Source organism: Coturnix japonica, unplaced genomic scaffold (genome assembly GCF_054131305.1).
Source record: "Coturnix japonica strain WE unplaced genomic scaffold, WE-NBRP24 Scf063, whole genome shotgun sequence".
Lineage (NCBI taxonomy): Eukaryota > Metazoa > Chordata > Aves > Galliformes > Phasianidae > Coturnix > Coturnix japonica.
The window spans coordinates 37,762-55,908 of NW_028188966.1; the positions used below are offsets into that span (position 1 = coordinate 37,762).

The 18,147-nt window shown below is 57.6% G+C and overlaps 1 protein-coding gene across 1 annotated transcript in view; it reads right to left on the bottom strand.

Moving 5' to 3' along the window:
* Positions 1 to 7,168: 7,168 nt before the first annotated feature.
* Positions 7,169 to 18,147, bottom strand: part of LOC107307479 (glutamate receptor ionotropic, NMDA 2D-like) — a 61,170-nt gene continuing 50,191 nt past the window's right edge. Inside the window, exons 11-13 of the mRNA XM_085533782.1 lie at positions 14,790 to 14,950; positions 11,893 to 12,080; positions 7,169 to 7,518 (exon numbers count right to left, since the gene is read on the bottom strand). Of these exons, the coding sequence (XP_085389908.1) occupies positions 7,169 to 7,518; positions 11,893 to 12,080; positions 14,790 to 14,950 (699 nt within the window). The remainder of the gene's footprint in view (positions 7,519 to 11,892; positions 12,081 to 14,789; positions 14,951 to 18,147) is intronic.

Sequence of the window (18,147 nt, forward strand, 5' to 3'; positions counted from 1 at the left end):
AATTTAGGCTCATTTAGGGTCGTTTTGGGGTTATTTGGGGTCATTTAGGGTCGTTTTGGGGTTATTTATGGTCATAAAGGGTCGTTTTGGGGTTATTTAGGGTCATTTAGGGTCGTTTTGGGGTTATTTAGGGTCATTTTGGGTCGTTTTGGGGTTATTTAGGGTGAAAAAGGGTCGTTTTAGGGTCGTTTTGGGGTTATTTAGGGTCATTTAGGGTCGTTTTAGGGTTATTTAGGGTCATTTTAGGCTTATTTAGGGTCACTTTAGGGGTCCTTTAGGGTCATTCTGGGGTCACAAAGGACATTTTGGGGTCACAGGGGACAGTTTAGGGTCTATTAGGGTCCATTAGGGGTCATTTAGGGTCATTTAGGGTCACAAAGGACATTTTAGGGTCATTTAGGGTCATTTAGGGTCATTTTAGGGTTATTTAGGGTCATTTAGGGTCATTTTGGGGTTACTTAGGGTCGTTTTGGGGTCACAAAGGACATTTTAGGGTCATTTAGGGTCACTTAGGGTCATTTTGGGCTCATTTAGGGTCATTTTGGGGTCACAGCTGCGGTCGCTCACAGTTATTATTATTATTATTATTATTATTATTATTATTAATTTCTTTGTATTTCCGGCCCCAAAATGACCCAAATTTGGGTCAAAATGGAGACGGTCACAGTGACAATATGGCGGATGGGGGGGGGGGGGGGGTGTCAATGTTACCCTATGGGGACCCCCCCCACCCCATTGACTCCCCCCCCTATAGGGTCACCCACCTATAGGGACCCCCCCCCCCCATTGGACTCCTCTATAGGCAGCCCCATATAAGGACCCCCCCCCTTTATTATGGGGACACTTCAATATCACCCTATGGGGACCCCCCCCCATCCTATTGGTACCCCCTTATAGGGACCCCAACCCCATTGTAACCCCCCTCCCCCCCATAGGGAGCCCCCACACTTTATTGCTACCCCCTATAGGGACCCCCCCCCTTATTACAATGGGGACCCCTCAAATCCCCCCCCCTTATTAAGACCCCCACACCCAATTGCCACCCCCTATAGGGACCCCCCCCATTACAATGGGGACCCCTCAAAGCCCCCCCCCCCCCATTAAGAGCCCCCCCACCCCATTGGAACCCCCCTATAGGGACCCCCCCCATTACAATCCATTACAATGGGGACCCCTCAATGCCCCCCCCCTATTAAGCCCCCCTCCTCTATTGACACACCCTATAGGGACCCCCCCAACCTATTGGTACCCCCTTCCCCCCCTATATGGACCCCACCCACACTATAGGGACCCCCTATAGGCCACCCCCCCCCATTGCCACCCCATATAGGGACCCCCCCCATTACAATGGGGACCCCTCAAAGTCCCCCCCCCATTAAGCCCCCCCCACCTCATTTGTATCCCTTTACATGGACCCCCTCGACACTATAAGGACACCCCACCCCCCTATAGGGACCCCACCCACACTATAGGGACCCCCTATAGGGCCCCCCCCCAATTAAGACCCCCCTCACCCCATTGGTACCCCCCTCCAACCCTATAGGGACCCCCCCACCCTAATGCCACCCCCCTACCCACCTATAGCTATATTGTAATCCCCCTCCCCACCTATAGCCCGCCCCCCCCCCCATTGCCACCCCCTATAGGGACCCCACCCACACTATAGGGCCCCCCCATAGTCCCCCCTCCCCCCATTGCCACCCCCTATAGGGACCTCCCATATAGGGAGCACCCCTTACCCCATAGGGATCTCCCTATAGGGACCCCCCCCATTACAATGGGGACCCCTCAAAGCCCTCCCCCCAATTAAGACCCCCAAACCCCATTAATACCCCCCTATAGGGACCCCCTCCCACTATAGGAATCCCCCCACCCCATTTAACCCCCCTCCCACCCTATAGGGAACCCCCCTTACCCCATTGCCCCCCCTATGGGGACCCCCCCCCCACTATAGGGCCCCCACCCCACCCCATTAAGACCCCCTATAGGGACCACCCCCCTACCCCACTCTAACCCCCCTCCCTCCCTATAGTCCCCCCCCCCCCCCCCCCCCCCCCATTGTCACCCCCTATAGGGACCCCCCCTATAGGGCCCCCTATAATCCCCCCCCCACCCCATTGCCCCCCCCCCTATAGGGATCCCCCCCACTATAGGGCCACCCTATAGGGCCCCCCCCTATAGTCCCCCCCACACCCCATTGCCCCCCCCTATATAGACCCCCCCCCCACTATAGGGACCACCCACCCCCCTATAGGGAACCCCCCACACTATAGGGACCCCTATAGTCCCCCCCCACACCCCATTAAGACCCCCTATAGGGACCCCCTTATTACAATGGTGACCCCCCCCCCCCCCCCATATTTCACACCTCGGACTCCAAGCTGGAGTAATGCGGCTCCCCCCTCCTCCCCCCCAACCCCCCCCACCCCCCATTAAACCCCATTTCCTCCTCCCCTCCCCCCCCCCTCCCCATTGACACCTATGGGGTCTCCTCGGGGGGGGGGTCCAAGCTCTTCCCCCTCCCCCACCCCATCCCCCCCCCCTCAATTTCCTGCCTCCCCATTGGCTGAGATCCTCCAGGCTCCTGGATGCGGTGGGGGGGGGTGGGGTGGTTAATGGGGGGGGGGTCGTTAATATGGGGGGGGGTCGATGATGGCGGCGCCGGTGGCGGCGGTGACAGCGACAACGGGGGGGGTGGGGGTGGGGGGGGGCTATTAAGGAATGGGGGGGTCCCATATAATAAGGGGGGGGGTCCCAATCTCGGAGGTGCTCGGCTGAGCAGCAGCGGGTCGGGGGGGGCTCATAGGGGCAGGGGTGGGGGATGGGATGGGGGGGGGGCAGCGGCTCTAAGCTGCCCCATAATGTGGGGGGGGGGCCTCTATTGCCCCCTCCCCCCCCCCCCATCCTACCCCCCCCATCATGGCGGACGGTGCAAGCTCCGCCCCCTTTATAGGCCACGCCCCCATCGGAAACCACGCCCCCTTTATAGGCCACGCCCCCTCCGGAAGCAACGCACCAATCACAAGCTCGGCCTTTTTTAGAGGCCACGCCCCCCTTTGAAGCCACGCCCCCTCTATAGGCCACGCCCCCATCGCAAACTCCGCCCCCTTTATAGGCCACGCCCCCTCCAGAGACAGCGAGCCTATCAGAAGCCACGCCCCCTCCAGAGGCCACGCCCCCATCGCAAACCCCGCTTCCTCTATAAGCCACGCCCCCTCCGGAAGCCACGCCTTCTTTAAAGGCCACGCCCCCCTCACAAGCTCCGCCCCCTTTATAGGCCACCACCCAATCACAAGCGCTGCCTCCTCCCGAGGCCACGCCCCCTTTTGTGACGTCACCCCTTCCGGAGGCTCCGCCCCCTCTATAGGCAACCGCCCAATCACAAGCGCCGCCTCCTTTAGAAGCCCCGCCCCCTTTAGAGGCCCCACCCCCTTTATAGGCCACCGCCCAATCACAAGCTCCTCCTCCTCCAGAGGCCACGCCCCCTTCGTAAGCCCCGCCCCCTCCCGAAGCCCCGCCCCCTTTATAGCCCACTGCCCAATCGCAAGCGCCGCCCCCTTCGTAAGCCCCGCCCACTGTCTCAGCCGACCAATAGCGTGGCCACAATGGCTGGCAATGGGGCTGTGGGGGGGGGCAGCAGTAATGGCGGCGGTGGGGGGGGCAGTGGTGACAATGGTGGGGGGGGGGCGACGGGGAGGAAGCATCTGATTCGCTGTCGCTGGAGTCGGAACCGGAAGTGAGGGGGGGTTGTACTTCCGGGTCGGCTCTTCCACTTCCTGTCACGTGACTGTCATGGCGGTGATGATGATGATGGTGGTGGGGATGGTGGGGGGGGGTGGTCACGTGGGGTGGGGGGGCACTTCCGGGTGGGGGAGGGGCACGTTCGTCTTCGTATGATAATAAAGTGTAAGGGGGGGGGCGATAAGGGGGGGCACTTCCGGTCCCACCCCCCCCACTTCCTGTCCAGCCTCCACTTCCTGTTCCTCCCCCTCCACTTCCTGTTCCGGTCCAATGAGGGGTCCCACTTCCTGTCCAGCCCCCCCCACTTCCTGTTTCTCCCCCCCCACTTCCTGTTCCGGTCCAAAGAGGGTCCCCACTTCCTGTTCCTGTCCATAGGGAGCTCCCACTTCCTGTCCACCCCCCCCCACTTCCTCTTCTTCCCCCCCCACTTCCTGTTTTCACCCCCCAACTTCCTGTTTCTCCTCCCCCACTTCCTCTTCCGGTCCATAGGGGATCCCCACTTCCTGTCCAGCCCCTACTTCCTGTTCCTGCCCCCCCACTTCCTGTCCCTCCCCCCTTACTTCCTGTCCAGCCACTTCCTGTCCAGCCCCCACTTCCTGTTCCTGCCCCCCCACTTCCTGTCCAGTTACTTCCTGTCCAGCCCCCACTTCCTGTTCCTGCCCCCCCACTTCCTGTCCCTCCCCCCCCACTTCCTGTCCAGCCACTTCCTGTCCAGCCCCCACTTCCTGTTCCTGCCCCCCCACTTCCTGTCCAGCCCCCACTTCCTGTCCCCCCCCCACTTCCTCTTCCTGTCCACCCTCCACTTCCTGTCCCCCCCCCACTTCCTCTTCCGGTCCCCCTCCCCCCCCCACTTCCTGTCCTCCCCCCCATAGAGAACAATGGGGGGCTCCTGTTATAGGGGGGGGTTCCCATAGGATCCAATGGGGGGTTGGGGGTCGCCCCACTGAGTTCAATGGGGCCGTAGAAGTGATGGGGGGGGGGGGGGGTGGTCGTGGGGGGGGGGCGGGGGGTCGATGGGGGGGGGAGGGGCTGGTGGGGGGGGGGGAGGGGGTGGGGGGGGGCGTCTTCGGGGCGGCAGCAGCTGTACATGCCCTATAGGGAATAGGGGGGGGGGGGTTAGTGCTATGGGGGGCCCCATATCGACCCCCATATCCCCCTATATCCCCCCATAGAGCCCCATTACTGCCTCATAGAGCCCCATATCCCCCCATAGATCCCCATTACTGCCCTATAGCCCCCCATAGAGCCCCATTACTGCCCCATAGAACCCCATTACTGCCCCATATCCCCCTATATACCCCCATAGAACCTCATAACTGCCCCATAGAGCCCCATTCCTACCCCATATCTCCCTGTATTCCCCCATAGAACCCCATTACTACCCCATATCCCCCCATAGAACCCCATTACTGCCCCATAGACTTACCCTACTGATGGCCAGCAGCCCCCCATGTCCCCGTAGCGCCCCATAGACCCCCATTACTGCCCCATAGACGCCCTTACAGGCCCATAGAACCCCATTACAGCCCCATATCCCCATAGACTCACCCTACTGATGGCCAGCAGCCCCCCATGTCCCCGTAGCGCCCCCCGCAGGCGTCGATGCACGAGGTGCTCAGCCCCGAATGCGATGAGGCTGAGCCCCATAGCGACCAGCAGCCCCCCATAGACCCCCATATCCCCCCATAGAACCCCATAACTGCCCCATAGACCCCCATATCCCCCCATAGAACCCCATATACCCCCATATCCCCCCATAGAACCCCATTACTGCCCCATAGCCCCCCATAGAACCCCATAACTGCCCCATATCCCCCTATATCCCCCCATAACCGCCCCATATCCCCCCCATATCCCCATAGACTCACCCTACTGATGGCCAGCAGCCCCCCATGTCCCCGTAGCGCCCCATAGAACCCCATAACCGCCCCATATCCCCCTATATCCCCCCATAGAACCCCATTACTGCCCCATATCCCCCTATATACCCCCATAGAACCCCATTACTGCCCCATATCCCCCTATATCCCCCCATAGAAGCCCATTACTGCCCCATATCCCCCTATATACCCCCATAGAACCCCATTACTGCCCCATAGAGCCCCACATCCCCCCATAGAACCCCATTACTGCCCTATATCCCCCCACAGAGCCCCATTACTGCCCCATAGAGTCCCATTACCACCCCATAGCCCCCCATATCCCTCTATATCCCCCCATAGAACCCCATTACTGCCTCATAGAGCCCCATATCCCCCATAGATCCCCATTACTGCCCTATAGCCCCCCATAGAGCCCCATTACTGCCCCATAGAACCCCATTACAGCCCCATAGAACCCCATATCCCCCATTACAGCCCCATAGACTCACCCTACTGATGGCCAGCAGCCCCCCATGTCCCCATAGCACCCCATAGAACCCAATAACCGCCCCATAGCCCCCTATATCCCCCCATAGAACCCCATAACCGCCCCATAGCCCCCCATATCCCCCTATATCCCCCCATATCCCCCCATATCCCCATAGACTCACCCTACTGATGGCCAGCAGCCCCCCATGTCCCCGTAGCACCCCCCGCAGGCGTCGATGCACGAGGTGCTCAGCCCCAAAGGCGATGAGGCTGAGCCCCATAGCGACCAGCAGCCCCCCATAGACCCCCATATCCCCCCATAGAACCCCATTACTGCCCCATAGAACCCCATTACTGCCACATAGAACCCCATTACTGCCCCATAGAACCCCATTACTGCCCCATAGACCCCCATATCCCCCCACAGAACCCCATAACTGCCCCATATCCCCCCATAGAACCCCATTATTGCCCTATAGAACCCCATAACTGCCCCATAGTACCCCATTACTGCCCCATATCCCCCTATATACCCCCATAGAACCCCATTACTGCCCTATAGCCCCCCATAGAGCCCCATTACTGCCCCATAGAACCCCATTACAGCCCCATAGAACCCCATATCCCCCCTATTTCCCCATAGACTCACCCTACTGATGGCCAGCAGCCCCCCATGTCCTCATAGCGCCCCATAGAACCCCATAACCGCCCCATAGCCCCCTATATCTCCCCATAGAACCCCATAACTGCCCCATATCCCCCTATATCCCCCCATAGAACCCCATAACCGCCCCATAGACCCCCATAGCCCCCTATATCCCCCCATAGAACCCCATTACTGCCCCATAGAACCCCATTACAGCCCCATATCCCCATAGACTCACCCTACTGATGGCCAGCAGCCCCCTATGTCCCCGTAGCGCCCCATAGAACCCCATAACCGCCCCATAGCCCCCTATATCCCCCCATAGAACCCCATAACTGCCCCATATCCCCCCATAACTGCCCCATATCCCCCCATAACCGCCCCATAGCCCCCCATAACCGCCCCATATCCCCCCCATATCCCCATGGACTCACCCTACTGATGGCCAGCAGCCCCCCATGTCCCCGTAGCGCCCCATAGAACCCCATAACCGCCCCATAGACCCCCATATCCCCCCATAGAACCCCATTACAGCCCCATATCCCCATAGACTCACCCTACTGATGGCCAGCAGCCCCCCATGTCCCCGTAGCGCCCCCCGCAGGCGTCGATGCACGAGGTGCTCGGCCCCGAATGCGATGAGGCTGAGCCCCATAGCGACCAGCAGCATGTAGAACACCCCGGCCATGTTGTCAATGTCCAACTTGCTGCTCACGGCCTCACTGCGCTCCTGGTGGCAGATACCGGACAGCCACAGCCGCTCCAACAGCTCCAGCTCATCTATGGGGCACCAATGGGGCTGGGTTACCTCTATGGGGACCTATGTCATCTCTATGGGGTCCTATGTCACCTCTATGGGGCAGCAATGGGGCTGGGTTACCTCTATGGGGCAGCAATGGGGCTGGGTTACCTCTATGGGGTCCTATGTTACCTCTATGGGGCAGCAATGGGGCTGTGTTAACTCAATGGGGCCCTATGTCATCTCAATGGGGCTCCAGCCCATCTATGGGGCAGCAATGGGGCTGGGTTACCTCTATGGGGCAGCAATGGGGCTGGGTTACCCCAATGGGGCCCTATATCACCCTATAGCTGTGTCACCCCATAGCTGCGCTCCTGGTGGCAGATACCGGACAGCCACAGCCGCTCCAGCAGCTCCAGCTCATCTATGGGGCACCAATGGGGCTGGGTTACCTCTATGGGGTCCTATGTCACCTCTATGGGGCACCAATGGGGCTGGGTTACCTCTATGGGGCAGCAATGGGGTCCTATGTTACCTCTATGGGGCAGCAATGGGGCTGGGTTATCTCTATGGGGCCCTATGTTACCTCTATGGGGCAGCAATGGGGCTGTGTTAACTCAATGGGGTCCTAAGTCATCTCTATTGGGTCCTATGTTACCTCTATGGGGCAGCAATGGGGCTGTGTTAACTCAATGGGGTCCTAAGTCATCTCTATGGGGTCCTATGTTACCTCTATGGGGCAGCAATGGGGCTGTTATCTCTATGGGGTCCTATGTCATCTCAGTGGGGTCCTATGTCACCCCAATGGGGCTCCAGCTCATCTATGGGGCAGCAATGGGGTCCTATGTTACCTCTATGGGGCAGCAATGGGGTCCTATGTTACCTCTATGGGGCAGCAATGGGGTCCTATGTTACCTCTATGGGGCCCTATGTCACCTCAATGGGGTCCTATGTTACCTCTATGGGGCAGCAATGGGGCTGTGTTATCTCTATGGGGCCCTATATCACCCCATAGATGTGGGACCCCATAGCTGCGCTCCTGGTGGCAGATACCGGACAGCCACAGCCGCTCCAGCAGCTCCAGCTCATCTATGGGGCAGCAATGGGGCTGGGTTATCTCTATGGGGCAGCAATGGGGCTGGGTTACCTCTATGGGGCTGCAATGGGGCTGGGTTACCTCTATGGGGCACCAATGGGGCTGGGTTACCTCTATGGGGCAGCAATGGGGTCCTATGTCACCTCTATGGGGTCCTATGTCATCTCTATGGGATCCTATGTCACCCCAATGGGGCTCCAGCCCATCTATGGGGCAGCAATGGGGCTGTGTTACCTCTATGGGGCAGCAATGGGGTCCTATGTTACCTCTATGGGGTCCTATGTTACCTCAATGGGGCTCCAGCTCATCTATGGGGCACCAATGGGGTCCTATGTCACCTCTATGGGGCCCTATGTCACCCCAATGGGGTCCTATGTCACCTCAATGGGGCTCCAGCCGATCTATGGGGCAGCAATGGGGTCCTATGTTACCCCTATGGGGCAGCAATGGGGTCCTATGTTACCTCTATGGGGCCCTATGTCACCTCAATGGGGCTCCAGCCCATCTATGGGGCACCAATGGGGCTGTGTTACCTCTATGGGGCAGCAATGGGGCTGTGTTAACTCAATGGGGCCCTATGTCATCTCAATGGGGCTCCAGCTCATCTATGGGGCAGCAATGGGGTCATATGTTACCTCTATGGGGCAGCAATGGGGCTGGGTTACCTCTATGGGGCAGCAATGGGGTCATATGTTACCTCTATGGGGCAGCAATGGGGCTGGGTTACCTCTATGGGGCAGCAATGGGGCTGGGTTACCTCTATGGGGCACCAATGGGGTCCTATGTCACCTCTATGGGGCAGCAATGGGGCTGGGTTACCTCTATGGGGCACCAATGGGGTCCTATGTCACCTCTATGGGGCAGCAATGGGGCTGGGTTATCTCTATGGGGCAGCAATGGGGCTGTTATCTCTATGGGGTCCTAAGTCATCTCTATGGGGTCCTATGTTACCTCTATGGGATCCTATGTCACCTCAATGGGGCTCCAGCTCATCTATGGGGCAGCAATGGGATCCTATGTTACCTCTATGGGGCAGCAATGGGGTCCTATGTTACCCCTATGGGGTCCTACGTCACCCCAATGGGGCTCCAGCTCATCTATGGGGCACCAATGGGGTCCTATGTCACCTCTATGGGGACCTATGTTACCTCTATGGGGCAGCAATGGGGCTGGGTTACCTCTATGGGGCAGCAATGGGGCTGGGTTACCTCTATGGGGCAGCAATGGGGCTGGGTTACCCCATTGACTGTATCCACCCCATAACCCCACATATTTACACTATATCCCCCCATATCAGCCCCACATCTCCCCATATCCCCCTATATCCGCCCCATATCCCCCCATATCTGCCCCATATCCCCCCATATTAGCCCCATATTCCCCCCTAAAACCCCATATCCCCCCATATCCCCCTATAACCTCCCCCTGGCCCCCCATATCCCCCCATATCTGCCCCATATCCCCCCATATAACCCCATATTTATCCCATATCCCCCCATATCTGCCCCATATCCCTTCATATCTGCCCCATATCCCCCTATATCAGCCCCATAACCCCACATATCCCCCACAGCCCCACATATCCCCCCATATCTGCCCCATATCCCCCCATATCCACCCCATATCCCCCCATATCTGCCCCATATCCCCCCATAACCCCCTATAACCCCCCCAGCCCCACATATCCCCCCATATCTGCCCCATAGCCCCCCATATCTGCCCCATAACCCCCTATAACCCTCCCCAGCCCCACATATCCCCCATATCCCCCCATATCTGCCCCATATCTGCCCCATATCCCCCCATATCTGCCCCATATCCCCCCATATCTGCCCCATATCCCCCCATATCTACCTCATATCCCCCCATATCCCCCCCCAGCCCCATATCTGCCCCATATCCCCCCATATCCCCCCTCACCGTCCCCCAGCAGCTGTAGCAGTGCCAGGTCCATGGCCCTTTTCCATGGGGATCCCTTTTGCAGCCCCAGCCCGTACCCACCCCATAACCCCCCCCAGCCCCATATCTGCCCCATATCCCCCCATATCTGCCCCATATCCCCCCATATAACCCCATATTTACCCCATATCCCCCCATATCTGCCCCATATCCCCCCATATCTGCCCCATATCCCCCCTTACCGTCCCCCAGCAGCTGTAGCAGTGCCAGGTCCATGGCCCTTTTCCATGGGGATCCCTTTTGCAGCCCCAGCCCGTACCCACCCCATAACCCCCCCCAGCCCCATATCTGCCCCATATCCCCCCATACCTGCCCCATATCCCCCCATATCTGCCCCATATCCCCCCCATATCTGCCCCATAACCCCACATATCCCCCCATACCTGCCCCATATTCCCCCTAAAACCCCATATCCCCCCATATAACCCCATATTTACCCCATATCCCCCCATATCTGCGCCATATCTGCCCCACATATCTCCCCATATCCCCCCATATAACCCCATATTTACCCCATATCCCCCCATATCTGCCCCATATCCCCCCCAAGCCCCACATATCTCCCCATATCCCCCCATATCAGCCCCATGTCCCCCCCATAACCCCCTATAACCCCCCCCAGCCCCACATATCCCCCCATATCCCCCTATATCCGCCCTATATCCCCCCATATCAGCCCCATGTCCCCCATATCCCCCCATATAACCACATATTTACCCCATATCCCCCCATATGTGTCCCATATCCCCCCATAACCCCCTATAACCCCCCCAGCCCCACATATCCCCCCATATCTGCCCCATATCCCCCCATATCAGCCCCATAACCCCACATATCCCCCACCAGCCCCACATATTTCCCCATATCTCCCCATATCTGCCCTATATCTCCCCATATCTGTCCCATATCCCCCCCATAACCCTCTATAGTCCCCCCCAGCCCCATATATCCCCCCATATCTCCCCATATCTACCCCATATCCCCCCATATCCGCCCCATATCCCCCCCATAACCTCCTATAACCCCCCCCAGCCCCCCATATCCCCCCATATCTGCCCCATATCCCCCCATATCTGCCCCATATCCCCCATATCTGCCCCATATCCCCCCATATCTGCCCCATATCCCCCCATATCAGCCCCATATACCCCCCATAACCTCCTATAACCCCCCCAGCCCCACATATCCCCCCATATCTGCCCCATATCCCCCCCATAACCCCCTATAACTCCCCCAGCACCATATCAGCCCCATACCTGCCCCATATCCCCCCATATTTACCCCATATCCCCCCATATCTGCCCCATATCTCCCCATATCCCCCCATATCCCCCCATATCTGCCCCATATCCCCCCTTACCGTCCCCCAGCAGCTGTAGCAGTGCGAGGTCCATGGCCCTTTTCCATGGGGATCCCTTTTGCAGCCCCAGCCCGTACCCGGTGCTGGCGAACACTTTCCCGGCTCCAATAGTCACCAATTTACAGCCCTCGTCCTTCCGGGCCATGTAATTCAACACGGCAGCGTCGTAAATGAAAGCGTCCAATCGCCTGAGGGCATGGATATGTAAATTAAGGAGACCGACCAATCGCGGGGCACGGCCACACACCTGTAGGATGCGCCCATTGGGTAGAAAACCCGACCGTTGAGGAGCTGAGCCAATCAGAGGAGGCGCAGTAGGCATTAGGCCACGCCCACAGCTCATGAGCCCCGCCCACCTGCCATAGGATGTGTCAATCACCCACAGGCCACGCCCACTAACCCATAGGCCACGCCTATTGAGGAGCTAAGCCAATCAGAGGAGGCACAGTAGGCATTAGGCCACGCCCATAGCTCATAAGCCCCGCCCACCTGCCATAGGACGCGTCAATCACCCACAGGCCACGCCCACTAACCCTGGGCCACGCCCACTAACCCACAGGCCACGCCCATTGAGGAGCTAAGCCAATCAGAGGTGGGTATTATAGGCATTAAGCCACGCCCACAGGACATGTCAATCACCCGTAAGCCACGCCCACTGACCATAGGCCACGCCCACAACCCATAGGCCACGCCCATTGGCTAGAAATCCCGCCCATTGAGGAGCTGAGCCAATCAGAGGAGGCACAGTAGGCATTAAGCCACGCCCACAGCTCATAAGCCCCGCCCACCAGCCATAGGATGTGTCAATCACCCGTAGGCCACGCCCACCACTCATAGGCCACGCCCATTGTGGAGCTGAGCCAATCAGAGGAGGCACAGTAGGCATTAAGCCACGCCCACAGCTCATAAGCCCCGCCCACCAGCCATAGGATGTGTCAATCACACATAGGCCACGCCCACTAACCCATAGGCCCCGCCCATTGTGGAGCTGAGCCAATCAGAGGAGGCGCAGTATGCATTAGGCCACGCCCACAGCTCATAAGCCCCGCCCACCAGCCATAGGACGTGTCAATCACCCATAGGCCACGCCCGCTACCCATAGGCCACGCCCATTGGCTAGAAACCCCGCCCATTGTGGAGCTAACCCAATCAGGGGTGAGCAGAGGAGGGATAAAGCCACCATCCATAGGCCACACCCCTTCCTGTCTAGGCCCCTCCTTTTCCTGTTTAAGCCCCTCTTCTTCCTGTTTAGGCCCCTCCCCTTCCTGTCTATGCCCCTCCTCTTCCTGTCCAAGCCCCTCCACTTCCTGTTTTAGCCCCTCCCCTTCTTGTTTAGCCCCCTCCTCTTCCTGTTTAGGCCCCTCCTCTTCCTGTTCATGCCTCTCCACTTCCTGTCTATGCCCCTCCCCTTCCTGTTTAAGCCCCTCCCCTTCCTGTTTTAGCCCCTCATTCTCCTGTTTAAGCCCCTCCCCTTCCTGTTTAGGCCCCTCCCCTTCCTGTCCAAGGCCCCCCCGCCCCCAAATCCTGTCCAAGCCACTTCCTCTTCCTGTTTAGGCCCCTCCCCTTCCTGTCCAAGCCGCTTTCCTTTCTGTTTCTGTCTAGGCCCCTCCCCTTCCTGTTTAAGCCCCTCCTCTTCCTGTTTTAGCCCCTCCCCTTCCTGTTCGTGCCCCTCCCCATCCTGTCGAAGCTACTTTTTTTTCCTGTTTAGGCCCCTTCCTCTTCCTGTCCAAGCCCCTCCCCTTCCTGTTCGTGCCCCGCCCCCTTCCTGTTTAGGCCCCTCCCCTTCCTGTCTTAGCCCCTCCCCTTTATGTTTTAGCCCCTCCCCTTTGTGTTTTAGCCCCTCCCCTTCCTGTTTTAGCCCCTCCCCTTCCCGTTTAAGCCCCTCCCCTTCCTTTTTAAGCCCCTCCCCCTTCCTGTTTAGGCCCCTCCCCTTCCTGTTTCAGCCCCTCCCCTTCCTGTTTAGCCCCTCCTGTTTAGCCCCTCCCCTTCCTGTTTTAGCCCCCTCCCCTTCCTGTTTGTGCCCCATCCCCTTCCTGTTTTAGCCCCTCCTCTTCCTGTTTTAGCCCCATCCCCTTCCTGTTTAAGCCCCTCCCCTTCCTGTTTAAGCCCCTCCCCTTCCTGTTTAAGCCCCTCCCCTTCCTGTTTGTGGCCCCCTCTTCCTGTTTAAGCCCCTCCCCTTCCTGTTTTAGCCCCTCCCCTTCCTGTTTTAGCCCCTCCCCTTCCTGTTTAGGCCCCTCCCCTTCCTGTTCAGCCCCTCCCCTTCCTGTTTTAGCCCCTCCTTTTCCTGTTTTAGCCCCTCCCCTTCCTGTTCAGCCCCTCCCCTTCCTGTTCCCACCCTTCTCTTCCTGTTTAGGCCCCTCCCCTTCCTGTTTAGGCCCCTCCTCTTCCTGTTTAGGCCCCTTCCTTTTCCTGTCTATGCCCCCTCCTTTTCCTGTCTTAGCCCCTCCTTTTCCTGTTTAAGCCCCTCCCCTTCCTGTTTTAGTCCCTCCTTTTCCTGTCTAAGCCCCCCCTCCTGTTTAGGCCCCTCCCCTTCCTGTTTAAGCCCCTCCTCTTCCTGTTTGTGCCTTTCCTGTTCCTGTCTAAGCCCCTCCCCTTTCCTGTTTAGGCCCCTCCCCTTCCTGTTTCTGCCCCTCCCCTTCTTGTTTTAGCCCCTCCCCTTCCTGTCCAAGCCCCTCCCATTCCTGTTTTAGCCCCTCCCCTTCCTGTTTTAGCCCCTCCCCTTCCTGTTTTAGCCCCTCCCCTTCCTGTTTTAGCCCCTCCCCTTCCTGTTTCCGCCCCTCCCCTTCCTGTTTTAGCCCCTCCCCTTCCTGTTTCTGCCCCTCCCCTTCCTGTTTGTGCCCCTCCCCTTCCTGTTTGTGCCCCTCCCCTTCCTGTTTAAGCCCCTCCCCTTCCCGTACCCGGCCTTGAGGTGCCGCAGCGCGTCCTCGACCCCCCTCTGGTTGTAGGGCGCCATGTGTCGGTGCATTGTGGGGTAGTTGCTGCGCAGGTTCTTCTCGGTGCTGCCGTTGGGGACCGTCCCAAAGCGGAGGGGGGGGTACTGCTCGTGGGGGCGCTGGAACTGGAATATAGTGACCCATAAGTGACCCCATGGCTGCCCCATAGCTGCCCCATAGCTGCCCCATAGAGACCCATAGCTGCCCCATAGAGACCCATAGCTGCCCCATAGAGACCCCATGGCTGCCCCATGGCTGCCCCATAGACACCACATAGATAGCCCATTGATACCCCATAGCTGCCCCATAGCTGCCCCATAGATGCCCCATAGATGCCCCATAGCTGCCCCATAGAGACCCCATGGCTGCCCCATAGAGACCCCATGGCTGCCCCATAGATACCCATAGAGACCCCATAGACAGGGGTACTGCTCGTGGGGGCGCTGGAACTGCAACATAGTGACCCATAAGTAACCCCATAGCTGCCCCATAGCTGCCCCATAGACACCCCATGGCTGCCCCATAGATACCCATAGACACCCCATAGCTGCCCCATAGATACCCATAGAGACCCCATAGCTGCCCCATAGCTGCCCCATAGACACCCCATAGACATCCCATGGTTGCCCCATAGAGACCCCATAGACAGGGGTACTGCTCATGGGGGCGCTGGAACTGAACCATAGTGACCCATAAGTAACCCCATAGCTGCCCCATAGACACCCCATAGATAGCCCATTGATACCCCATAGCTGCCCCATAGAGACCCCATAGCTGCCCCATAGATACCCATAGAGACCCCATAGACAGGGGTACTGCTCATGGGGGCGCTGGAACTGAACCATAGTAACCCATAAGTAACCCCATAGAGACCCCATATACCCCAACCAGCCCCATATCTCCCCGCATATACCCCATATCTCCCCCCATATCCCCCCATATCCCCTTTTATACCCCATATCTCCCCCCATATACCCCATATAACCCCATATCTCCCCCCATATACCCCATATAACCCCATATCTCCCCCCATATCCCCTTTTATACCCCATATCCCCCCATATCCCCTTTTATATCCCATATCTCCCCCCATATCCCCTTTTATACCCCATATCTCCCCCCATATACCCCATATCTCCCCCCATATCCCCCATATCTCCCCATATACCCCCCATATACCCCATATCTCCCCCCATACACCCCATATACCCCATATATCTCCCCCCATATACCCCATACACCCCCATATCCCCCCATATACCCCATATATAACCCCATATCTCCCCACCTTCCTATTGCTGAGCCCAGACACCGTATCCACGTACTCCTCCTGGATCATACACACCCCACACCCCCCATATACCCCATATACCCCATATCTCCCCCCATATACCCCATATATCCCCCCATATCCCCTTTTATACCCCATATCTCCCCCTATATACCCCATATACCCCATATCTCCCCCCATATTCCCCATATCCCCCATATAACCCCGTATCTCCCCATATACCCCCCATATACCCCATATCTCCCCCCATATCTCCCTCCATATACCCCATATACCCCCTTATCTCCCCCCATAATCCCATACACCCCATATCTCCCCACCTTCCTATCACTCAATCCAGACACGGTATCCACGTACTCCTCCTGGATCACATACCCCCATATACCCCATATCTCCCCCCATATCCCCCCCATATCCCCACCCAACCCCATATACCCCATATCTCCCCCCATATACCTCATATCTCCCCCCATACACCCCCCATATACCCCATATAACCCCATATCTCCCCCCTTATACACCATATACCCCATATCTCCCCCCATATACCCCATATCTCCCCCATATCCCCTTTTATACACCATATATCCCCCCATATCCCCTTTTATACCCCATATCTCCCCCTATATACCCCATATCTCCCCCTATATACCCCACATCTCCCCTAATATACCCCATATATCCCCCCATATCCCCTTTTATACCCCATATCTCCCCCCATATACCCCATATCTCCCCCCATATACCCCATACACCCCACATAACCCCCCATATCTCCCCCCATACACCCCATATCTCCCCCCATACACCCCATATCTCCCCCCATACACCCCATACACCCCCATATCTCCCCCCATATCCCCTTTTATACCCCATATATCCCCCCATATACCCCATACACCCCATATCTCCCCCCATATACCCCCATATACCCCATATCCCCCCCCATATACCCCATATCTCCCCCCATATACCCCATATCTCCCCCCATATACCCCCATATACCCCCATATCCCCCCCATATAAGCCCCCCCCAGCCCCATATACCCCATATCCCCCCCCATATGCCCCATATACCCCCATATCTCCCCCCATATACCCCATATACCCCCATATCTCCCCCCATATACCCCATATAACCCCATATCTCCCCCCATATACCCCATATAACCCCATATCTCCCCCCATATAACCCATATCTCCCCCCATAACACCCTATCCCCGCTCATATCCCCCCATATACCCCATATTTCCCCCCATATACCCCATATCTCCCCCCATATCCCCTTTAATACCCCATATCTCCCCCTATATACCCCATATAACCCCATATCTCCCCCCTTATACACTATATAACCCCATATCTCCCCCCATATACCCCATATACCCCATATCTCCCCCCATATACCCCATATACCCCATATCTCCCCCCATATCCCCCATACACCCCCTATCTCCCCCCATATACCCCATACACCCCATATCTCCCCTAATATACCTCATATCTCCCCCCATACACCCCCCATATACCCCATATACCCCATATCTCCCCCCATATACCCCATATCTCCCCCCATATCCCCCATATATAACCCCATATCTCCCCACCTTCCTATCGCTGAGCCCAGACACCGTATCCACGTACTCCTCCTGTATCATACACACCCCACACCTCCCATATACCCCATATCCCCCCATATACCCCCCATATATCCCCCCATATACCCCATATCTCCCCCCATATACCCCATATTTCCCCCCATATAGCCCATATACCCCATATAACCCCATATCTCCCCCCATATACACCATATAACCCCATATCTCCCCCCATACACCCCATATCTCCCCCCATACACCCCATATCTCCCCCCATATCCCCCATATACCCCATATCTCCCCCCATATACCCCATATCTCCCCCCATATCCCCCATACACCCCATATCCCCCCATACACCCCATATATAACCCCATATCTCCCCACCTTCCTATCGCTGAGCCCAGACACGGTATCCACGTACTCCTCCTG